Source organism: Pelmatolapia mariae, linkage group LG6, assembly GCF_036321145.2.
Source record: "Pelmatolapia mariae isolate MD_Pm_ZW linkage group LG6, Pm_UMD_F_2, whole genome shotgun sequence".
Lineage (NCBI taxonomy): Eukaryota > Metazoa > Chordata > Actinopteri > Cichliformes > Cichlidae > Pelmatolapia > Pelmatolapia mariae.
The window spans coordinates 6,957,239-6,983,580 of record NC_086232.1 but is presented as its reverse complement, the minus strand read 5'-3'; the positions used below and the strand labels follow the sequence as shown (position 1 = coordinate 6,983,580).

The 26,342-nt window shown below is 39.7% G+C and overlaps 1 protein-coding gene and 1 long non-coding RNA gene across 2 annotated transcripts; both read right to left on the bottom strand.

Moving 5' to 3' along the window:
• Positions 1–561: 561 nt before the first annotated feature.
• Positions 562–13,659, bottom strand: LOC134628908 (anionic trypsin-2-like). The gene is made up of 5 exons (XM_065471184.1): positions 13,454–13,659; positions 5,627–5,687; positions 1,243–1,304; positions 851–908; positions 562–751 (listed from the first exon to the last, which is right to left on the bottom strand). Exons 1-5 carry the CDS (start codon positions 13,657–13,659, stop codon positions 593–595), a joined length of 546 nt encoding a protein of 181 aa, XP_065327256.1. The 3' UTR covers positions 562–592.
• Positions 13,660–17,552: 3,893 nt separating this feature from the next.
• Positions 17,553–23,094, bottom strand: LOC135933108 (uncharacterized). Its single transcript, XR_010573681.1, has 2 exons — positions 22,468–23,094; positions 17,553–19,454 (listed from the first exon to the last, which is right to left on the bottom strand). It is a non-coding gene; the product is annotated as an uncharacterized LOC135933108 (long non-coding RNA).
• Positions 23,095–26,342: the final 3,248 nt, after the last annotated feature.

The following is a 26,342-nucleotide window of genomic DNA, read 5'->3' as shown; positions in this document are numbered from 1 at the left end:
TGATTGGCGGAATATTTTGTCACTGGTGACGATACTCTTAAAAACAAACCCAAATATGATAAATTAATGAAAAAAAGAATACCTGACTCACAGTGAGGGGACTCACTGTGTTCACGGTGGGTTTACATAGAAGGGTCGGTGCAAGTCAAATAATCAACTAATCATTTCTTAAACTTTTGGTTAGCTTAATTTACAAAAGCAAAAACATGTTTTAAAAATACCAAATACCAAACTACAGTAATTGTGCTGAATAATCATCTGACACAACATTTTCAGCCTCAACAATCAGCTCTGATTTATGAAGTTTGTCATGTTCAGGCCCTGCAGCTGATTGGTGGCATGTCTGATCAGAAAGCGTTTCTGCATCTTCACAGTGTGAGTCTGAGAGTTTCTGAACAACAGGATGAGCTGCTACACACCTGACACCACATTTAAACACACACAAGCTGCAAATCTAACACAATATTTTAGACAAAAGAAAAAGGGTTGACAATTTGCAATTAACATCAAGATATTCTAGAGTAGAAACAACACACAGCACACAAGTTTTGTGTAGAGATGATTGTTTATTCTGGACGTTATTTTCATTCAGTTATTTTCCATTATTTCTTGGATGGATTGTCTGGTTTATCCAGTCAATGTAAGGACAGACATTCACAATAACAGCTGGTCTAGTACAGGCACGTACACCAGTGCCACTGATTACACCATAAATCATGTTGTTGTAAATCACTCCACCACCAGAATCACCCTGAGAGAGAAAAATATTGTTTGTGTTGTAAGTTTGTTCCAAAATATCTCAGAGCTGCACAGATGATATGCAGTAATATTAGCAGTCATGCCAACTTACCTCACGTATATATCTACTTGATCTTCTCTCAGACACAGCCTGTTGGGATACGGCACATCTAAAAAACAAGGAGAGTTTCTGGTAGGCCCACAGTCAACAACACTCATATTTGCACAATGGAGATGAGATGGTTCACCAGGGATTAGAGGAAAAAAAGGAAAAGAACAAAATTCATTCATATTATGTCATGAAATAAAATAATCTGTCTTATTTCTCGATATTTCCAAATACTTTTCAAACAAAATGACACTGAAATTAGTTTATCCATTATAAAATGAAAGAAATAACGTTTGTATTTCATACAGTATAAAAATACCCCAAAAAACAAACACAGAAACGAAAATGTGATTCTAGCATAAACTGTAAAATAATCACACAAAAAATGGTCTTACGCGTGTGGCCGGTGGCATTTACTGTATAACCACCAAGTCCTGCGACCTGAACTACAGCTGCTCTAGAAAAAACAAAATAATGACACATTAATTCTTGTCCATCCATGTCTATACTCTGCAGGGTGGGTATTTCCAGTCCACCTTAACTCAGCTAATGTAACTCCGAGGGTTCAGTTATCACACATCACTGTTTTCCACACGTGTCTCATTGTCATTGACTGCATGTCATGGATGTAACTCCTTAAATCAAAACAAGGAGTCTTAACTCTTGATCCAGGCTCAGAATATTATTGTTGATGTCAGTCAGGAAGTGATGCAGGTGTAATGTCAGTAATGGGTTTGGAACTTCACAAGTATGATGTCATCTTGTTGATGGATATCCCATCAAAATATAATATTCTGTACTATACATGTAAAAAATAAGCACCCCTGTTTTCCTGTTTGTCCCTTTTATAAATGTAATTGTCAAAATCATATGGCTTTTTGCTGTGAAAGAGAAAACAGTTTTATACAAATCAATGTCACTTAATTAAGTAATTAAAAATGTCATGTAAAAATAGCATCATGACTGTTATGTATGAGCTGAAATATATCGTCTGCTATACAAGCTATTGCCAGTAGTGGGCACCACGCCCAGTTATGTGTGTGTGTAACTTCAGAGTTATGTTAATAAAGAGAAGAAGACGAAATGCAAAGAAGCTAACTTGTGTATCTGTTTGGCTCTGTATAAGCCCATGTTAGTGTACTGACACTAAAAGAGGGAACATAACAATGACCTATAAATATCTAAATGTATGGCCATGGTTCAGTAAGCAGGTGACAGTGTTGTGGACACGTACTATAATAAAAATGTGTTAGATGTGTCAAGAACAAACAGACAGCCTGGCCTCTGCACTCTCTCTGCAGCTCAAGAATTGATTAGACTTCCTAGGTAAAGACACAATTTACCTTTGTGGAATGTGGGAAGCTGTGCAGTTAGATAAGTCAGGTAAGGCAACAGGCTGAATGTTAGATCGGGTAGGGAGTGCCAGTAGCATGATGTCGTGAGGTACACTGTTGTCACGTGTTGGGACTAACGCGTTGTTAAGTAACCCGTTACAGTAACTACGTTATTATTGTGGTAACGAGCACGGTAACTAGTTATTATGCCAAAACCAGGAACGCGTTACTCGTTACTGGGATTTAGATAGGCTCGTTATTCGTTACTTCGTGTGGTGGCTATCGCGGAGCTTCCACAGATTCAATAACATTAGCAAGTGGTGGAGGCCAGCAGGTGGATGAGGGAAAGGGGAGGCAAGAGGAGAGACCCGAAGCGGCCACCGGTCCGAGTGTCAGGTGAACTGAACTTCAGGTAAGAAGTTATGACCTGCAGTCTATCTGGGTCAGATATAAACCAAGTTTAGGTGGAGTTTATTTTCGTTATGCTGACATTTTCGTACTGCGTACTAGCTAGCATGACGGAGTTTCTATACAGCTGGGTGGGTGCTATGATGTTACTGATGTTGAACTTTATTTTGTTCATAAGGTTAATTATTAGAGGTGCCAACCATCCCCTAAAAAACGGAATCGTCTCGTATTCAGACAAAATATTTCGTGTTTCGTACTGAGGTGAAAAGAAACACAGTTTGTCTCGGACTTCAGCTACAATGAAAAAGACACAAAACTGGATTTATTCTGTGTCTTTGCTGCACAGCTGCCTCCTCTCCTCTCATTCTCTCCCCCTCCCTCTCCTGTTTCTACTTCAATCATTAAACTGATCAATGATCAGCTGATCGGCTTTTCTCTCTTGTTTGTTTATCGCCCACTTTGCACCAGAAAGAGGAAACCAGCGGATGTCGCGCTAAACAACAGCAGCACGTTTAAGCTTGGTCAGCTGTTGTTAGAATTTATTTAATATTAATTTCTAGTATCAGCTGATGTTTGCTGGAGCCAGAGCTGTGAAAGCTGCTGGTCATGATGTCGGTTTGGTTATCTGGTGAGAGGGAAACATGAAGATGAAACCAGGAGATGTTCTTACTGAATCATCAGAGCTGAACAGGTGATGGAGAAACAGGTTTACCTTTTAGGTGACATGAATGAGTTGGAGGGAAGTTATGAACTGTTTCTGAGAGACAAATAACACCAGGATCCTTTTCTAAGTAGCTGACAGCTGGTAACTGTGCAGGGGCGGGTCTAGCAAAGTGTTGCCAGGGGGCCAGGTAGGGCATTAACAGGGAAAGGGGGGCACAAAGAAATACTTTTCTTTCTTATTCTCATTTAAAATGTCTAGCTTTTAAAAAATAATTATCTGAGTCTTACAACAAACGATTGATAGATTGATACATATATACCATCAAAACAGTTTACATCACTGTCACAACAGCATTTGTTTTCATTCAAAGGCTTTATGATTTTTCCTATAATGGTGGGCCGGTCTCTAGTCAAAATGCCCGGGACGATTTTTTGTCCCAGTCCAGCCCTGGTGTTACCTACATCTTCCTATTCAGAAGGCAGAATTTCCGAGTTCTGAGTACAATCGTAAGCACCACGACTGCAGTTTTTGTGTTGGATGTAAAAAGCAGGCTAGAATCATGGCGGCGGTCAACGACGGTCCAAGCGTGGGTTTTCTCTCGTGGAAATATGCACATTATCTTTTCCCTTCTATTGGTAGGTGGCACAATGCACTTGTGGCAAGTAAGCAAGCTAGAAGACTGGCAATCTGGCTGGGTATCCAGTTACGGAAGCAACACATTAATCAATCAATCAATCAATCAATCAAGGCTTTATTCGTCACATGCAGGGGGGTCCTGCAGTGAAATGGGACCCCCCCCGACCTTACATAGACACACAGACATCACATGGGGATACAGTCGGAGATTGGTAGCATTGGAGAGAAAAACATTGAAATGTACATTACAATGGGAAAGTACAAGAGGAAAAAAAGAGACCCCTTCTCATGCTATGCTTCCATGGTAGGACAGCACGAGAACAGGAAACAAAAAAAAACTCCTCTGCACAAAAAAGCACATAAATGTGACACAACATTGGGAAGACATAACAAGCCACACGGTAGGGTGATGGGTAAGGAGCAATGTGAAGCAAACCCAGCAGCCGCCTCGCACAGCGCTATCTTATCCAGCGCGGCACGTAGACCCGCCGTGTTCCCCCACAGGAAACAAGCATCGAAGGCGTTTGGAAAGGGAGGGGGATAAGTGTGTGGTTTTCAGTGTAAGTGTATGTGTGTGCGTGTCCATAGTTCAGCGGAGACAGTGTCCTTCGCCCTGCCAGGCTAAGTAAACAGTCTGCCAGCCAACCCAGGTGGCCTTAGAATGGGGAGGAACAATGTCAACACAGGCGTTATCTCGGATTGTTTTGATCGGCTCCAGCCTTGAGCCCGCAGCTGGCGCCGGAGGGGTAGCCGTATTAAGATGGTGATTTCTTTCCAACAGCTCATGAGAATTTCGAGCTGTATTGTTTTAGTACTCCGACACTGATCTCTCCATCTCCCGTTGGATAGCCGTCAGTTTCTCCATGATGTTGTTAACCTTCAATTCCGTGGTCTTGTCAATCTTTTGCTCACAGAGCCGGTTCTGAGACCTCGCGACCGCAGCCAACTGATCCGTGATGTTTTCCAGCTTTCGCCCATAGTTGTTGACTAGAGCTGATTCTTCCCTGATGTGTCCCAGTATCCGCTCAGAGATGTTATTCTGAGTATTCACTGCAGCCGCAATAGCCTCCAAGCTCTTGACCATGTCCCCGTCTGTGAGCCCTTTCTGAGAAGCCGCGCCTCGTCCAGTCAATCCAATCTCAGCAGGCAGCTTGGTGGGGGTTTGAGCAGCCAGTCCCGCTGTCTTGATTCTCCGATAAGCCAGGGCCAAGCCAGCTCCGATCAGCAAGAACCCTGCTATCATGGTTCCGAATAGGTAGATATCTTCAGCGTCCTCGATCGACAGTCCCGCCAGGCACACGATCCTCCATGTCTGCCACCCGTCCATCGTGTATCCAGCAGGGAAAGTCCCTCCAGGGCACTCAGGCTCTCCCGAGCCCAAACTTCTCGTTGAGAAGAGGGTGTCAATAGCATTCAGAGACCAGTTGATCAAATCCATAGTTCTCTTTAGGTTTTAGACACCGGCTGTGAGAGAGTGTTCCAGGGTAGTAAGAAAAAAAAAAAGCACGAGACAAGACAAGGACATAAGCGGCTAAGCAGGGAAGATAGGGGAAGGAGGAGAGGAGAAAAGTGCGACCGCCTTCGCTGAGAGCCAAACGAGAGAATTCTGAGTAAAACCAAAGTTACTTTCCCTAGTAACTAGTTACTTTGAAAGTAACGAGTAACTTGAAGTAACTGAGTTACTTTTGACAGAAGTAACTAGTAATGTAACTAAGTTACTAATTTAAAGTAACTTACCCAACACTGGTTGTCACTGAAGATCGAGTCAGGTCTTGAGGTTGACGATATGGATGAATTCCTACATATACATACATATTTCTGCACAAGGGAAATATGAGTTATATAATTTAATTACTGTTCATAATAATAAGAAATGTTGTCTTTATTTTTAAATTCCTAAAATAACACGGTTTTAGTCCTTTTTTATTGCCTTGGAACTTTAAGAAAGAAATTTTGGGAGAGACTTCCGCTTCCGGCCGCATGGAGTGAAGTAGTGAGTGCGTTCAGCTCCGCTTATTAATTCTAAATATTGCATTTTCCAGACTATTTAATTCTTGGTTAGCTGAAGCCACGCTAAAATGGACACTAAGAAGACCAGAAAATACACACAAAAGACCATAGATATCGATTCGACCATCTCGAGCGGGGAATATGGTGAAGCAACTAAAGCTAAAGCTAATGCTAGTGTGGAGACAGGGGAAGAAGCGCCTATATCTGTGGGAACGCTGCGTGCAGAAATAGGTGCAGGACTGAAACCGTATGAAGATAGCTTGGACAGCATTAAAAACCAGTTGGCTAGTATGCATAAAGGAATCAGCAGTGACATATCTGTGCTGCGAGAAGAAGCTAAAGCAGACATTAATCCACCCGAGACGAACTTATGGGAAAAGTTGAACAGCTGTTCACTATGCAAGCAGAGGCAGCGAGCACACAGAAAGAGATGGAGAAGTCCCTGAGTGATACGACTGACAGGCTGACAACATTGGAAAAGTCCTATATGTCTCTAAAGGCAGACTACAAGAAGCTACAAGAAACATGCACTGACTTAGAAGATAGACGTCGCAGACAGAATATCAGAATAGTTGGTGTTGCAGAAGGCGCAGAATCAAATAACATCACCGATTTTGCTGCAAAGTTTCTGGCGGAGGTCCTCGGAGCAGACAATTTTGATTCCCCTATTGTTATTGATCGAGCTCACAGAAGCCTTATCTCCAAACCACGTAGCGGGGAACGACCGAGGCCCATTATTATCCGATTGCATTACTTCACAGACAAGGAGAAGATCCTGAGATTATCTCGTAATAAAGGAAACTTACACTTCAACGGGTCTCCAGTTTATATTTTCCCCGACATAAGTCCTGAGGTTGGGCGGATGCGAGCAACCTTCAATCAACTGAAGCAGAAACTCCGCAGTGCCGATATCCAATACAGCCTGTATTATCCAGCCAAATTGGTGATTACGGCAAATGGCTCCAGATACACGTTTACCGATGCACAAGCGGCGGAGAAATTTATCTTGTCCAACAAGCTGATCACATCGGAAGATGAAACTGAATAGGAGGCGTTGGCCAGCTGATCAAGAAAGACGTTACTGGACGGTAACACTCACTGACTGAGTTGATAAATTTTCATTCAGGTAAAATATGTTATTATGCTGTTGAGGATATTCTTATATCTTTTTCCTTTCTTTATTCTGTTTTGAGAAAATGAATAAGTCTATAGAAGGAGAATGAATTAGTATGTGTTCGCAAGTAAACTCATAGTTAATATTTAAATTGATTAATATTAAGGCAATTTAAGTTACAAGATGATGCTTATTCTCTTACCAATGTAATCTTTCCTTGTATATAAACCATCATAAGAGGGATTAAGGTCAATCGCAGAGCCTGAATTACTTTTTTCCCCCCTTTTATTTATTATTATTATTATTATTATTATTATTATTGTTGTTGTTGTTGTTGTTATTATTATTATTATTATTATTATTATTATTATTACTGTGAGTGTACTTTATCAAAAATGTATCAAAATTAAGCTGGATATGAATAAAATATTTTTTTTAGGAGCTTAGTGGTAAGTCAGATGTTCATATCTCTCTCTGAGTTGAGACTTAAATACTTTTGTTGTATGGAGTCCCCTCTCTGTCCAAGTTCTGTTGGACCGTTTTGGTCAGGGAGGAGCAGAGAGGGAGCAGGGACTGTTTTAGTGGGGTTTTTTGTTTTTGTTTGGGTTCCCACCTGCACTTTTGTTTGTATTTTGTTTGGAGGCCATCTTATTAAAAAAGGAGGTAAAAAAGGGTTTAATTGGGTCGCAAATCTTTATTTATAAGTTAAATAATGGTTAATGATAATTATAAAAACCTAGTAAATTTTGTGTCATGGAATTGTAAAGGACTCAATGGTGTTGTTAAGCGGGGCAACATTTTAGCACACCTTAAAAAACTGGGGACAGATTATAGGATATTTGCAAGAAACCCATTTGAGAAAACAGGATCATCAGAAGCTACGTGGCAGATGGATTGGGCAGGTATTTCATTCTAACTTTACAGCTAAGAATAGAGGTGCCGCCATAATTATCAAAAAAGGGATCCCCTTCATAAAGTCAAAAGTATTATCAGACTCTTATGGACGTTATATCATAGTTACAGGGAAACTTTATAACAATCAGGTTACACTAGCAAATATTTATGCCCCTAACGTTGATGATGCAGATTTTATTAAATCATTTATATCCTCTTTACCTAATATGGATACCCATAAATTGATAATTGGCGGCGATTTTAATTTCGTTTTGGATCCTAGTCTTGATAGATCATCACAAAGATCAGCATCTAAATCAAAATCTGTGAAAATTATCCAGGAATTTATGAAGACATATAAATTGATAGATCCATTTAGAGCTATTTCCCCAAACTCTAAGCAATTTTCATTTTTCTCTTCTGTTCATCACACTTATTCTAGAATAGACTTTTTCTTAATAGATCATAGATTTCTTACACAGACCCAAAGCTGTGACTATAAGGCAATAGTTTTATCTGACCATAGTCCAGTATTGCTACAATTAGCAATAAGAGATAGACCTACTGCATCAAAATGGCGATTTAATAATGGTTTGCTGTTAGATAACATTTTAGTAAATGAAATAAAGGATCAAATTAAGCTATTTATTTCAATAAATGACACAACTGAAGTTACGAGATCCACACTATGGGACACATTAAAAGCCTACTTGAGAGGCCAAATTATCTCATTGAGTAGCTATAGGAATAAGCAACGAAAAGAAAGAGAGTTAAATATAACAACGGAACTTTTAGAAATATATAAAGAATATGCCATTTCTCCTTCATCCAAACTTTATAAAAAGAAGGTCTCATTGCAGACAGAACTTAAATTGCTTTATACAAATGACACAATAAGATTACTTACACAACTTCGACATAAGCACTATGAACATGGGGAAAAAACAGGTAGTTTACTAGCAAGGCAAATTAAAGAAGTTGCAGCATCAAGACTGATTACAGAAATAAGAACTAGTGCAGGACAATTAACAACTGACCCAAAGAGAATTAATGATGTATTTCGAGAATATTATAAAGCACTTTACTCTTCAGACTTAAAAAAAGATCCAGACATAATTGAAAGTTTTTTCGATTCTATTCAAGTTCCATCTATTAATATAGAACACAAACTATTGGTAGAACAACCAATAACATTAAGGGAGCTAAATCAGGCCATTCAAAGCATGCAGTGCTCAAAAAGCCCCAGTCCAGATGGGTATAGTATTGACTTCTATAAGACCTTTAGCGAACAGATTTCACCCGTTCTTTTATAACGAAGCTTTAACTAAAGGATGCTTACCCTTAACCATGTATGATAGCACTATCTCTCTAATTCACAAGCCTGGTAAGGATGCTTTGGAACCTGGTTCGTACAGACCAATAAGCCTATTGAACGTAGATAATAAAATATTGGCAAAAATTTTGGCTATGCGATTAGAGATAGTTCTCCCAACAGTTGTGTCGGAGGACCAAACGGGTTTTGTAAAAAATAGACAGTTATTTTTTAATATTAGAAGGCTATTCAATATTATATATACACAGAATACTTATGATCAATCTGAATCTGAATCTGAAATACTACTCTCACTAGATGCAGAGAAGGCCTTTGACAGGGTTGAGTGGGATTTCCTCTTCTCGACCCTATCAAAGTATGGCATAGGCCCTAATTATATCTCCTTTGTTAAACTGCTTTACACAAAACCTCAAGCCTCAGTTAATACAAATAATATAATTTCTAGCCCTTTCCTCCTTCACCGCTCTACAAGACAAGGGTGCCCTTTGTCCCCATTGCTATTTGCACTTGTTATAGAACCTCTCGCCATTCAATTACGCTCTACAAAGGATTATAAAGGAATAAGGAGATTTGGTGTAGAACATAAGGTGTCTCTCTATGCAGATGATTTGTTGTTATATATCGCTGACCCTACTAAATCATTGCCAAAAATTATGACAGTTTTAACTGAATTTGGGAAAATTTCTGGATACAAAATCAACTTAACAAAAAGTATATTGTTTCCTATTAGTTCTTTAGAAAAATTAGACAGTGCCACATTGACCTCGTTTCCTTTTACAATCTCAAATACCTTCAAATATCTTGGAATAACCGTAACCCGTGAATTCTCTGGCCTTTTCAAACATAATTTTATTAATTTATACCATCAAACTGAACAGAACCTGGAAAGACTGTCTAAACTGCCCATCTCACTTGCTGGCCGAATAAATATCATTAGGATGAGCACTTTACCCAAATTCTTATTTTTGTTTCAATGTATCCCAATATTGATCACAAAAACTTTTTTTTAAGAAAATAGATCAGTTAATTTCTCAGTTTATCTGGAACAAGAAGACACCCAGAATAAAAAAGATTTTTCTCCAAAGATCTAAGATTACAGGAGGGATGGGGTTGCCTTGCTTTCAGTTTTATTATTGGGCCTGTAATATACGTTGTATGTCATTCTGGGGCGGGGAAAATAGACCTGATTGGGAACAGATGGAAAGTATGACTTTTTTCCCTAATACTCTTAAATCGTTGGTTCATTCAAACTCAGATATGAGTAAACATAAATATAAAAATTTGGTAGTATCTAACTCACTAAAAATTTGGTCTCAAATTAGAAGGCATTTCCATTGGCGTCAATGTTCAATCTCTACACCATTAATTCATAATCAAGCATATACATTGCTCTCAGGATCAACATTCCAGCTATGGACTTCCAAAGGGATACACACAGTCATTTGTTTATTGATAACCTTTTTCCTTTGTTTCAACAACTTCAGAAAAATTTTTCCATAGAAAACAGAGATTTCTTCAAGTATTTACAAATACGTCATTTTATTAAAGAAACGTTTCCATCTTTTCCCAATGAACCACAAAAGCTAGTTTCAGATGATCTGTTCCTAATGAACCCGCTAAAGAAAGGAGCTATTTCTAAGATCTATAACCAACTTTTGCAAATAGACAGTACAACTACATTGGACCACTTGAGAAACGCTTGGAGTGAAGAACTGGGTATTAACATCACTGAAGAACAATGGACTAAGGCACAAGAACTGGTTCACTCCACTTCTGTTTGCTGCAGGCACGGATTACTACAATTTAAGGTCCTACATAGGCTCCATCTGTCTAAATTGAAGGTTTCAAGGATGTTTCCAGGAGCGGACTCAAAATGTGATTGATGTGGCCAGAATTCTGCCTCATTGTCACATATGATTTGGACATGTCCTAATATTGCCATCTACTGGTCTAAAATATTTAAAACTTTGTCTGATATTTTTAAAAAACAGCTCCCCCCAGACAAAGTAATGGCACTTTTTGGTGTAGCTACAGTTAAATACTTAAATAATAAACAAGTTTGTGTTTTGAGTTTTATAACATTGCTTGCAAGACGCCTTATACTTCTAAACTGGAAAAATAAAGCCCCCCCAACTCACTCTGCTTTGTTAAGAAACACAATGTATCATTTACAGTTGGAGAAAATTAAATTTTCATTGAGAGATAATGTTAAACAGTTTTACCTAATTTGGCAACCCTTTATAGATTACTTTAATAAGTAAAACTGGGAGGGATGGCCTCCTCCCATATCGGCTCCAAGATTATATACATTGGTTTGGGCAGGTGTATTGTTCTTTTCGGGTTTTTTTTTTCCTCTCCCCTCCTTTGTATATACTTATTTAGGCATCTAAATGTATATGTACAGACATAGATATATGATTGTTTATATAATGGTAATTATATTTTATGTAAAAAGGAGGGGGAGAGGAAGGAGGGGGAAGGAGAGAAAAGAAGAAAAATATTTGTCACTGTAAATGAGATATATACTTTGTTGCCTGATTTGGGAAGGGAAAGGAAAGGAAGGAAAGAAGAAAGGGAAAAATAAAAAACAAACAAAACAACTTCACATCTCTGTAATGAGATCAACATCAATGTTCCATGATAGATAAAATTTATTTTCTTTTGCCGAAGCATGTATTCAGTGCATGTGTTTTCCAAAACATATGTGTTATACAGCATTTGTTTCCTGAATTGAACAGCCAGGCTGTGTTTTTTTTTTTGCAGGGTGTTTGTTTCTAGGACATAAAGCTTTGTTAAACAATGCAAACAGTTATTTCCATTCCACATTTTTGTGACAAAATGAATATTGTTGGATGAAACTATGCCTTTAATGTAAATCCCTGCCTGATATGTCTGAAATGTACAGAGTAGAGATGGACCGATCCGATATTACGTATCGGTCCGATACTGACGTAAATTACTGTATCGGATATCGGCGAGAAATAAAAAATGTAATCCGATCCATTAAATATCAAAAAAGCACCTCACAAAACTTGCCACATGGCGTAACTCGGCTCATAACCGTAGCATGTCGGAGCAGTGTGGTCACGTGATACAGCGGCTGTGTTTATTTGGAGCGAGTCCGTCTCTTCTTTGTTTTTGGCCCACTTTGCACCAGAAAGAGGAAACCAGTGGCTGAACAGCAGAACGTTTAACCTTGATAAGCTGTTGTTAGAATTTATTAAATATTACTTTCTACACCAGGATCGTTTTCTATGTAGCTGCAACACAACGTCGGGATGTTACGCCTCGGGAGTGAGAACGGGCTCGTAGCTGACGGCTGGTAACTGTGCAGGGGTGGATCCAGCAAAGTTTAGCCAGGGGGGCCGATAGGGCATGAACAGGGAAAAGGGGGGCACAAAGACATACTTTTCTTTCTTATTCTCATTTAAAATATCTAGCTTTTAATAAATAATTATCTGAATCTTACACCCAAAGTTTTAATCTGATGTAAAATGTATAGAAGTCCATTACTGTATATAGTAACTGTTAAGTCTAATATACCCTAGTAAGCTATAGTACTTTTTCCTTTGGGAAAGTACCATCTGTGAATTCTGCAATTCTGTTGAAGAAAGATGTTGAATCTATTTAATTATTCTTGAAAAATAATTTATTTCTGTGCATTTTTTTTTCACCCTGCATCAAATTAAAGTTGATTACATCGATTAAGCATCATGAGGTGGAGGGTGGTTCCCTATTTTTTTTTTTGCTGGTAGTTTGCAACCCTGTTAGTTAGGTTGCTTAATATTTCTGCTAAGTACTCTTTAAAATACCAGAATAGGGAGGATGGAGTAGGTTTAAGTTTATTAGATTGATCAGTATTGCTGAACTATGAAATATTTTGGGCGCAGTGTATTTTTTACACACAGGTATAACAGAATAGCTTTAGTGCTGTTGTTTATTTAAACTTGAGTATGAACTTATACAAAATACAGCAAGATATTTAAAAAAACAGTTTTATTGATTAAAATACACTATATTGGATTCATATCGGTATCGGCAGATATCCAAATTTATGATATCGGTATCGGACATAAAAAAGTGGTATCGTGCCATCTCTAGTACAGAGTGGCAATGTAAATAAACTTGTACAGTGGCAATAAAAAAAAAAGAAGACATTTTGAGAGAGAAATGTTTCATTACGCATTTGTAAGTGAAACTGTCATTTACTCACCATCCAGGTTCTTTTTTCCAGCAGTGAGCTGCAGTCAGAACCCATCGATCATTGATCAGAGAGCCACCACAGAGACCTCCTTTATGTGTTCTATTAGCTGAAATTACCTTTATGTGATACAGACACTCATTACTTTCACAGCTATGGTCGTGAAAGATTCTCTTTTGCAGATCTAATCCTGTGCTCACTGTGAATAAGAAAGACATTTACTCACAACTGGTTGTTTCTATCATCTGAAGTACAACATATTTTTCCCAGTTATTATGGCTGTAAACTGCAGAAATGTGTCTGCAAAGATTTGACAAAAAAAACAAAAAATCTGTGAAATACTAGGAGACAGTGTTCATGATACTCTAACATTCTGATAAATCTATAATAACTGATATCAAAGCAGAGACAAAGAACAACAAACACAGGATCTGATGGTTTAGTGAAACTTAACCAATTCAATTTAGATGATTCTTATTAACACAGATTTGTCACAACCTGAGAAATAGTTCAAATAAAGTGAAATAAGTGCAATAGTTCACTCACCAACCCACAGAAGAAGAAGAAGAAGCTTCAGATGAGCCATTGCTGTCATTCAGCTTGCAGTGAATGCTGTGCTGGGACCCTTTTTTTAAACCTGTTCTCACTGTGCTGGTGGCAATAGATCCACCAATCACAGAGCATAATTTTATAATTTTATAATGATTCAACAATTCTTTGATTAGAAGTATAAGGTGCCATAAGATAGTATAATAATCTCACAAAACAAAATGAGGAAGTAAGGTTTCCTTAACTCAGTGAGCTCAAACATGAAAGCTAAATTTATAGGAGATTTTACTGATGAAGGCATTTACAGATGAAAAGATGAATCTAAAGGTCGGAAGGGAACTAAATGAATATGGAGAAGAATCCTGTGAAGGTTTCCTTTTGGGGGGGACTTGTGTGTTTTCTGCTTGCCTTCTCTTCATTCTCTCATGACTGAATCCACCTGTCACGGCTGCGGCGGCAGTCGTGTGGTGTTGTGAGAAAAGGACCCAAAACGCAGGTACTGGTTGGAATGCGAGTGAGCGTTTATTTATAGTGATGGCAAAGTGACAAAAACAGGAAATAAGGAACAGGGAGCTACCAAAACCTAGACTGGTAAAAACTAATGAACAAACCTGAAAACATAAGGACACAGGATGATACACAGAGATGACACGGAGAATGTAGAGCAGAGAGACACGGCGATACACCAAGTAACACAGACGAACCGACAACGAGCAGAGGTAGACACACACTATAAATACACACAAGGTAATCAGGAAATGACACACAGCTGAACCTAATGGGCATGACAAGACACAGACCTTCAAAGTAAAACAGAAAACACAAACTGTTTTACAAACACAAACTTAGGGACACGAACAGAGCACCGGGGGAGGGACACAGGTAGGAATAACAAAACACTGAGCACAAGAACCAAAACCCTAAGAACTAACAAAGACACCTCAAGAAATCAAAAATTAATAATACAAAACAGAAAACACTTTGTCCATGACACCATCACTAAATTTAAATGCAGCTGCATGAAATTCAAAGATGTTGATGTGAAATTTGTCCAGGAAACAAACTGTGTCAGTTGGGAGAAACTGGTCAAAGTGGGAGGGGAAAGTAAAAAGAGAGTTTATCACAATCCTGAAACTGAAAAGATCCTCAGTTGTAAGCATGGTACACAGGTACAGTCACAGATATGGATCATCAGAAACCTGATAGTCTTTGAATTGATATTCTGCATATTGAATTTTAGCTGTTGTTGTACACTGTTGTAGAGACTATTGAAAGCAGTGTCCTGTGTTGTTTTGTTGCCTTGACCTCACACACATGTGGCTTCATAAAAGTGTTTTCAGTGAGTAAAGTGTTGTGGAAGTTTTCCATTTAAATAAAGCCTGCAGACGAGCGGTGAGCGGTAGCTAACATTCTTTAATCAAAGCACACAAAGAACAGACAACCAAGCTTGTGGAGAGCCTGCATGTCCGCGGGACAGACGGTCAGCAGAGTTCTCACTGAGCCTAACATGGCTCTCAGTTAAATACCTTCTCCAGGAACAAAAGGCAGTACACAGCTGTTTCACACCTTAAGGTTCACACTCCCTTGCTACCTTCCAGAGTCCTTCAAGAGACAAAAGATTCCTTCCTGTGGAGTTGTCTGCTTCCCCCAACTTCCTAAATAGACCCCCACCATTTGTCTAACAGTATTGGTGTGAGACATGCTAAAATCCAGTGGCACCAAGGCATTATACAATAAAATAATGTGATCAATATGTAGCCGGATGGGCTACTCGCCTTTCTTTTCTCTCTCGCTCTCTCCTGCGCTCGCTCTCGCTGCGCAACTACGTTAATTAGGAACCCACCTGCATATTGATTACAGAGTGGTGTTTACCTGTATAAAGGGAAGCCGGTTTTTTTTGTTAGATCATTCCTCCCGAGCTTTTGGTGCGACACAGCAGTAAATGCTGGCCTATTGGTTAATTTACCGATACGATCGGATCGTGTGACTGCTACAGCACGGCTGTTTCTCTTTTCTTTACTTCAGCCGTGGTGGAGAGACGCGTGAGTTGCGTCCACCGTGCAGTACAGCGCCTCCAGTTTTGGGGTAAGCCGCTTATATTATAGCTGCTAGTATTTGTAAATTAAAGAATAAGGTTAGCTTTGCCCTTTTTTTGTTTGTAGGGTTTGATTGCTGCCGCACCCTCTCAGGGACCAACTGCCTGATTTTTAAGCGAAGAGTTGAGACGCCTGCCTGGCTGCTGTCTTGTCTTGCCTTGTTTTATATTGTGTTCCAATCTGTTGGCTGTCCAGTTTTGTTCCTGCTGCTTGCCTCGCCTCGCCCCTGGGGTTTTTCGGTCTCACGCTAAGCCCCTTTTGGACTATCGTTTCACTCCAGCTTTCGCGGCTGGTCGGGGCGATCCTCAGCTGCATATTGGGCTGGTGTTACAAAACTGGTACTGCCTCTCCCTTTTCTCCCAGTTGTGGAGAACGGTGCGAGACTGAGTGGGGCTACGGACAATCGGCACCGGCACCAGCTGTGGGCTGGCTCGCAGAGTACAAGCATTTCCAATCTGTGCTCTGTGGTGTGTATGCGGGTGTGTTTTATTGCAGATCTCCGTTTTTCTTTTAATTTATTTTTTTTTAGTATATAGAGAGCCTGTTTATGTCCCATGTTTTTATCCTTTTAATGTGTATGTCTTGTGCTTTTATTTCAGCGAACTGAGGATCTACCAGCGGCCGTGGGACCTTAGGTGGCGGGTTGTTTTCCACACTACTTTTTGTTGTACAGCACCAGGTGAATAGACTATAGTGGGTTTTTTTTGTGTGGTTTTCTTTTGGTCCACCGCTGCTGGTAAGTCCCAGTTGTATGTTTATTGTAATCTGGGACACCGTTTTAGATGACACTGCATTCAGTGCGCTGTCATTGTTGTTTTGTTTTTATTTTTCATTAATAAATAAAATTGTTAATATTTGAGCCGGCCTCAGTGTGCATCCCTGAACCTGTGCGAACGTTGTTTTAATTACATTTTATTTCTAAAGTTCATATTTCCTGGGGGCTAGAATTTCCCCCCAGGTGGCGTTGTCATTTTATTCTTTCTTTTATAACCCTGCCGACCACTTGGTCACAAATACATAAGTAAAAGAAATTCCTATACAATCTACACTGTACAGTACAGTCAAACATTCATGAACAATGCCTCTGTGGTTTACTCAAAGTGTCTTAAAAGAACAAAACAAATAATGACTTCACAAAATAACCACAGCCATTCACGATTTGTACACATTTTTGTGTTGTGGCTTTCATTTTAGGATTTGATTGATCAAATCCATAATAATTACAAAACAAAATATTCTTCGTAACTGATGTAATTTAATTATTGTAATTAATTAAAGAAAATTCAATTTCCTTTTTAAAAATAAATATATCAGTACTTCCTAGAAGGTCCTTTGGCAGCAGTATTAACAGCTGTATCATTTAATCCTTTTAGGGCTCACCAAAACAGATCATCTACCTCCATCTCATCATATCCCAATGTCAAAGAATCATTTCAGCAAGCAAAGAAAGACACAACTCAAACATGTATATACATGGGTGATCTCAGTGGAGACTCACACTGAGACATCAGTTCCCTCTTTATTTATACTCTCGTTTACACAATACACCCTTTCATAACTCTAATAAGGGCAAAGGCGTGCTTCCCCTTAAGACTAACTCACTGCACGTCTTCGTCCTCATGACTACGGCGTTATCTTCTGGTTTCAAATTCCTTAGGCATTTCCTGTTTTTCTCTAAAAGTGGTTGAGACTGGATTCACAAGCAGTTATACAAAAGCAGTTATTTCCACATAGTTTCCGTGTTAAATGAAGTAAAACATAAGCTTTATAAAAAGGTATAATAAAACAGTAAAATCTCTTAACATATTCCCTCCTGTTTTTACGAATTTAGCGGTCTACATAATCATGGTTTTTCACTTTTCGATCACTTCGTCATTAGAACCATAGTTTATGCATATTACAACATTTTACACAGAATCATCATCTCCATCAGGATCATCCTCATCATTGTATTCATTCATTGGTACTGAAACGTAAGCCGTTAATGATGTAAAAATCATCTTGGTAATCATTTTCCTTAAACACAGAAGAATGCATGTTGAAAATACACAAAATAACAGGCGTAAAATTCCTACGACTATTAGACCTTTGTATAACAAAACAATCCATGAGCCACTTAATAACCATCTCAGCCAGTCAGTGCCTCCATCCACATATTCCTTTGACTGCACATTCTGGAGCTGTTTCAAAATCTTTAAAGCATCTGTCATGTTACTGGAATGTATATTGTCAGGTATGTACGTACAACAAGTGGTGTTAAAAAGTACACATAAACCTCCCTTTTCTGCTAACACAATATCAAGCGCTACCTGATGCTGCATAACCATTATCCTGAGTGCGTCTATTTCTTCGTTCTGTTCGCTGTTGACCTTGCAGGAAGCATTCAGAAACAGTCCAAAACGGTAATTTAGAGTCTCTATTCTTAAAGCGTGTTTTCCTACTCCCAGCCATGTGAAGAGTGCGTGAGTAACCTTTTGTCTTTCAGTCCAAAGTTTGAATTCCTTTGGCACATCAGAACCCCATATTAGGTCGTGGCTTTACATCAGTCACATCTCGTCGCTTTCTGGTGTTACTTGATGTGGCAGTGACCTTGAAGGTGTGGTCTGAGATCAGGATGGGTGCACACAGTCGCTTCTTCTCAGGTGTTTATTTTTCTGGGTTGAATTTTCACAGGCAGGGAGATTGTAGCTCATCTGTGAGGCTGTGGTTGCCTTCAGAACCGCCATGTCCCGGTCAGTACAGTTCCCTGTTAGTGCTTTAAACATGATACACATACTCTGGGATGGATCTGGTATTTTGCCATAGATACTTGCGTGAACTGAGGTTCCAGGCATGTGTGAGCAGATGTAGCAGTTTCTTTCTGTGGTGTGATTGTACACATATCTATACCAAGCGTTGTTCATCCATGGGTGATTGTTGTCTTGGGTCATCTTGTCCAGATGTGAGTTGTCATGTATCCAGGCTTTTTTCTTGCGAGGTTCATCGTTCTTCCTGAGCAGTATTAGACATCCTGCGACCAGGGCTGCCAATGTCAGTGAGATCAAGAGCAGCTTCATGATGACCTGATACACCTAGCTCCTCTGGTAAGTAGACCACAAGCAAGAAGTAAAGGGCGGGGTGTACCCAATCGGCCCTTTCTCCACTTTATGGATTACCAGAAGGTAGGGGAATCGGCGTCTGTTAATCTATGCTCTCACTCACTTTCTTGCAGTGACTTTGATGTATCCACGATGGTCGCTCCGCGATCTTACATGCTGTGGGAGTGGTTAGAAGCACTTGGTATGATCCTTCCCAACAGGGTGAACTCCAATTTTTCCTCTGGAGCACCTTGATTAGGATCCAATCACCTGGCTTCAACCTGCAAGACACTGGAAAAAAGTCCTCTGGCAGTTTATTATTCAGAACGATTTCTTTGCTTTCTAGCAGTTTAGTCATCCATTCTGCTAATGTGGTTTCTCTAAAAGATTTAGTTAAAGGTTCACTCGTTATAGGTAGTGGGAATAGTCTACCATGGATGATCTCAAACGATGTGAGCTTCTGAGATCCTTGTGTTAATCTCATCCACATTTTTACCAGGCCTACACATTCAGGCCACGGTCTTCCTGTTTCTTCCATACACTTCCTAAGTCTCTGCTTAATCGTGCCATTTGTTCTTTCTACTAATCCTGCACTTTGTGGATGATAGGCACAATGGTTTTTGATATTAAATCCTAGTGCTTCTGAGACCTTGCTTATTACATTGTTTACAAAATGTGTTCCATTGTCTGATCTTATTAGGGACGGTATGCCATATGTTGGGACAAAATGGTTGCATAAGCACTTTGCTACAGAAATTGCATCTGCCTTTTTTACAGAATAAAATTCTGGCCATTTTGAGAACACATCTATAATCACTAAGGCGTATTTTGAACCTTGGCTTTCATTTAGCTCGATAAAATCCATGTGAATGGTATGAAATGGGTGAGGTGGTGCAGGAAAATGACCTCTTTTTGGTCTTAGGTTACCTTGAGCATTATGCTTTTGACAAGTCATACACGTCCTTACAAATTCTCTTGCTGAATTTTCGAAATTTAGAGTATAGAAGTGTTTAGTGACTATAGTTACTATCCCTCCTGTTGACACATGAGTAACTCCATGTGTCACCAGGGCCGCTGTTTTGTGTAACGACTTCGGTAGTATTGGTTTTCCTTCACACATCATTAGGTCATCTCGTAAAATTGCTCCGCATTTTAACCATTTCTTTTGTTCATTTAATGGTGCCGATTTTTGTTCATTTCTTCAGAATGTCTATTGGTATCTGTGTGTTTGTTTCCACTGTTAATGTACTTTCTGTTTTATTCGCAGCTGCCTTTGGTGCTTTGTCTGCAGAATTGTTTCCTTTAGTTATGTCTGACATGTCTGTTTGATGTGCAGCACATCTGCATAAGGCTAGTTGTTTTGGTAAAGTAATTACATCTAGTAAGGTTTTCAGAAGATTTCCATGTTGTACCGGACGTCCTGTTGACGTAACCATACCTCTATTCAGCCACATTTTCGCAAAATGGTGTACTGCAGAGTAGACATATTGGCTGTCTGTGTGTCTCTCTGTCTGTCTGCGTCCTTGACACAGTCAGCTCCTTTTATGGGCATGTAGTTCCTGTTACACACACGATTTCCTGTCACAGACACACCATAGGCACACATATTTTCTGTTTCTCCAGACTAATCGAACTCTTTGTCGAACTTTCCATATAGCGACAATAAGTGTCCAACATTTGAGAGTTGTCTCACATGTGTCAGGTAAGACAAATTGGCTTAGATTTAAAATTGAAGTCACTGCGTGGGGTACTTGGATGATCAAAGTGTGGCCTAAAACAATGTCAGCTGACTTTTTCCCTGCCTCTGCTGCAGCTGCACCGGCCTGCACACAACAGAGTCTAATTTGCAGGAGTAAAATGCAAGCAAACGTTGCTTTTCTCCAAATGCCTGTGTTAAAACTGCTTTCATGTAACCTGCACCTCCATCTACATATAAGTAGAAAGGCTATTTCCAAGTTACTGAATGCTTCTTCCTTTTTTTTTTTCTCTTTGTAGATGCAGCACTACATATTTTCTTAAGGCATTTTGGACAATTTCTATTTTGTTTTAAAAGAATTCATATATCTCACACATGTTACATATATCAAACTTCTAAGTTGGGAAAAACTTTGCATTGCTCACAGCTCATAGCTCACACCTCTAAAACTAGGCATCAGTAAATCATATGCCTAATCATTTCGTGTCACCGTGATCCACAAGTTTTTCAAACCAACAAAACAAACAAACAAAAACAAGTTGCTGATGGCATGAACACTTTACACACAAGCTGCTGTCAGAAACAAAGCAGAAGTGTGAGGAAAAAAAACTGAGCTCACAGGCTGCTGCATGTGTGAGCTTTTAATATCATGCAGCTTCTGCTCTGAAAAACAAAAAAATTAATACAAAATAAAGAGTGTGTAACTTGCTCATTAGCTTAGTAGTGTCCACATATTTAATTCAGCTTCTCAAACCTGTAGCTTCAGCTGTTGTATACAGGGTTTGGCTTATTAGTTGTTAGTATAGGTTTGCTCTTCATCTTAACAAAATCTCATCTAGGATGACAGGTTTATAAGCAGGTCAAGTGTCTCTATGCACTTGATTAGATTTGGTATAACCTTTTGTTTATTTTCTCTTCATTCCTCTTTCCATGCTTTAAAATATTGCAGTTCTTGTGAACGTTTTATTTTCTTTTTTGGATCTTTCTCGGTATTTATTGCTGCTTGGAGGGTTTCTTTTAATTTAGTCAATGCGGAGGGGCTACTTTCCCCCCCCATGTGGGACATTTAGTTTTCTTTGGGTTCCTCCATCTGCATGCACTAATTTGTCCGGCGCCTGGACATTTTTTCTCTAGCCACTGCTCGTCAGCAGTGAGTTTTGTAGCTTTGTTACCCATTACGACAGGAAATAAAATGACAGAAACAAAAGAGTAATCCAGCAGCGTACTGTGCTGTTAAAAATGATTTACTCTTCACACACAGAAAACACAAACATTTAATTTACAGTCGCGCAGATCCTTTCAGCGGATCAGTCTACCGGCCCTTCAGGCGGGCGAATCCTTGCACTTTTATACCAGCCCGTGCAATGGGTGAACTTGCACTTTATTTACCTGCCTGTGCGATAGGCGAACTCTTTTATGGATCCCTTCCTACACTTTATTAACCTGCCCGTGCGATAGGCGAACTCTTTTATGGATCCCTTCCTACACTTTATTAACCTGCCCGTGCGATAGGCGAACTCTTTTATGGATCCCTTCCTACACTTTATTAACCTGCCCGTGCGATAGGCGAACTCTTTTACGCGAGTGTATATGTGTGGGTTTCTTTACCTTACTGAAACATCGCTGCAGTCGGTTTTGTTAGATCGCTCCACTGAATCCCACCGCCGTGGACCACTGATAAAACACTGGCCAGAACCCGAATTTAATGCTTCTGGGCTTTCTCCTCTACCTGGAGAGGGCTGTCGACAGACTTCAGTGCGGGCTTCCCACGGCGTCAGGAATCAGTGTAGATCTTTGTTTGGAGTCACAACAAAACAGTTGTTATTTCCCATCCGGCTCGGAGGACCAAAAAATATGTCAAAGAATCATTTCAGCAAGCAAAGAAAGACACAACTCAAACATGTATATACATGGGTGATCTCAGTGGAGACTCACACTGAGACATCAGTTCCCTCTTTATTTATACTCTCGTTTACACAATACACCCTTTCATAACTCTAATAAGAGCAAAGGCGTGCTTCCCCTTAAGACTAACTCACTGCACGTCTTCGTCCTCATGACTACGGCGTGATCTTCTGGTTTCAAATTCCTTAGGCATTTCCTGTTTTTCTCTAAAAGTGGTTGAGACTGGATTCACAAGCAGTTATACAAAAGCAGTTATTTCCACATAGTTTCCGTGTTAAATGAAGTAAAACATAAGCTTTATAAAAAGGTATAATAAAACAGTAAAATCTCTTAACACCCAATCATTCTCTTCTGTCACACCAACCCTCTGAATATCTTCCGTCAGTAATCCATGAATCTACTGCCGGGCAGCTTCATCTAATCCCTCTTCTGCACATGACTAAACCATCTCAACCTCTCTAACTATTTCTTGTAACTGCTCAACCTGAGCTGTCCTTCTAATATACTCACTTCTAGAGATGTCCTTCTGCATTTCTCCCCCACAACACCATATCAACCCAACACCTTCTCGTCACCTCCTCTCCAATCACCAAACTCTACCCACTGGAGAAACTTCCCACCATTTCATCCAACTTACTCCAGAACATCTCTCGTTCTAACCGGCGTCCAAATGCACTAACAACATACAACATCACCCCTTTAATTTCCAGTTTTGAACTCACTACACTATCTCAGGGGGAGGGAACGTTAGTCCTCGAGAGCCGGTATCCTGCAGATTTTAGATCTCACCCTGGGTCAACACACCTGAATCAAAGGACACATCCGAAACCTGCAGGACACCGGCTCTCGAGGACTAAGGTTCCCTCTGCACTATCTGATCAAATCAGCAAGCTCTACATAGTCCCAACTGTCCTTGAGTGATCTGGTATGAAAGTCTTATTCATCATGAGCACCATGTTTCATTTTGTCAAGGTTTTACAAGAGGAATTTATCATTATTTATTTTCAGATATATTACAATAAATTGTAGTAGCACTTTTGGAAATACCTTGATGGTATGAAAATTTTTCATGTCAGTCAAATTGTCTCTTCTGTAGTATTTTCTTTTTGTAGATTCTGCTAAAGAAATGGAAACAAATGATGGCAAAGTTCCAAAAAGTACAATTTAATATTGTTGTTTGTTATATGCAGATGAAATACTGGTTCATATTTTGAGCTAGAGGACTTTTTTTTTTTTTGAATGAGTCAAAAGTCAGTGTTAAATGGCGCACGCGCGCACACACACACACACACAGACAGAGGAAAGCATGGGGAAGTACTATTGCTCCAGACCACTTTACAAAATGCCAAGAAATTCTGGGATGAAGACATGAAGGGTGAGTCAAGATTGTTGCATAGTACTGTACACTGTATACCAGTTTCACACACAATATGACCCATGTCTACAAAAAACAGAATACTCACATTTTCTATTTTAAATACGTAACGCCAGTACATGTATTCTGTTACTCCCCAACACGGTTTCTCAGCAGGGCAGAAGACGAGACATTAATAATTGAGATATGAAATTACCTTGTGGGCCAGATATAATTGTATAAAACACCCCTGGTTTACCCTGTTTCTACCCAATAAGCCATCACACAGACCCACTGTATGCTTCACATATGTCTCAGTTTACCTACAGTGGCTTGCAAAAAGTATTCGGCTCCCTTGAACTTTTCCACATTTTGTCACATTACAGCCACAAACATGAATCAATTTTATTGGAATTCCACAGTAAAGACCAATACAAAGTGGTGTACACGTGAGAAGTGGAACGAAAACCATACATGATTCCAAACATTTTTTACAAATAAATAACTGAAAAGTGGGGTGTGCGTAATTATTTAGCCCCCTGAGTCAATACTTTGTAGAACCACCTTTTGCTGCAATTACAGCTGCCAGTCTTTTAGGGTATGTCTCTACCAGCTTTGCACATCTAGAGACTGAAATCCTTGCCCATTCTTCTTTGCAAAACAGCTCCAGCTCAGTCAGATTAGATGGATTGGATTTAGATCTGGACTTTGACTGGGCCATTCTAACACATGGATATGTTTTGTTTTAAACCATTCCATTGTTGCCCTGGCTTTATGTTTAGGGTCGTTGTCCTGCTGGAAGGTGAACCTCCGCCCCAGTCTCAAGTCTTTTGCAGACTCCAAGAGGTTTTCTTCCAAGATTGCCCTGTATTTGGCTCCATCCATCTTCCCATCAACTCTGACCAGCTTCCCTGTCCCTGCTGAAGAGAAGCACCCCCAGAGCATGATGCTGCCACCACCATGTTTGACAGTGGGGATGGTGAGTTCAGAGTGATGTGCAGTGTTAGTTTTCCGCCACACATAGCGTTTTGCATTTTGGCCAAAAAGTTCCATTTTGGTCTCATCTGACCAGAGCACCTTCTTCCACATGTTTGCTGTGTCCCCCACATGGCTTGTGGCAAACTGCAAACGGGACTTCTTATGGTTTTCTGTTAACAATGGCTTTCTTCTTGCCACTCTTCCATAAAGGCCAACTTTGTGCAGTGCACGACTAATAGTTGTCCTATGGACAGATTCCCACACCTGAGCTGTAGATCTCTGCAGCTCGTCCAGAGTCACCATGGGCCTCTTGGCTGCATTTCTGATCAGCGTTCTCCTTGTTCGGCCTGTGAGTTTAGGTGGACGGCCTTGTCTTGGTAGGTTTACAGTTGTGCCATACTCCTTCCATTTCTGAATGATTGCTTGAACAGTGCTCCGTGGGATGTTCAAGGCTCGGGAAATCTTTTTGTAGCCTAAGCCTGCTTTAAATTTCTCAATAACTTTATCCCTGACCTGTCTGGTGTGTTCTTTGGACTTCATGGTGTTGTTGCTCCCAATATTCTCTTAGACAACCTCTGAGGCCGTCACAGAGCAGCTGTATTTGTACTGACATTAGATTACACACAGGTGAACTCTATTTACTCATTAGCACTCATCAGGCAATGTCTATGGGCAACTGACTGCACTCAGACCAAAGGGGGTTGAATAATTATGCACACCCCAGTTTGCAGTTATTTTTTTGTAAAAAATGTTTGGAATCGTATAATTTTCGTTCCGACAAGGGAGGCACGGAGAACACCTAAACACTGGGAATAATTAAACACAAGCAACCACGGAGACTTCGGACCATGACAATAGGTTTATTTAAAACAAAATGTTTAGAAGGGTTAAAGAAATCTGAGCTGGCAGCAATCACTTCAGAGTGTCGGGTCAGAACACTTGCAAATGTTCAGATGTGAGAGGAACAAACAGGCAGAGTCCAGGAATAAAGTTGTCATTCTTTGTATTTCCAATTGAGAATGTGGGCAAGAGAGTGTGTGTGGGTGTGTGTGTGGTTTCTGTAGACAAAGCATAATGATACAAATCAATTAGAAATCAAATTACAAACATAAAGATACAACTGAGGTGTACTCAAGTACAGTATATAACTAAATAAGCTGACATTATACTTCAGACTGGTTACATAAATTCAAAGTCAGACATTATGCATTAACACACCGCATACAACTATGCACCGAAGGCAACT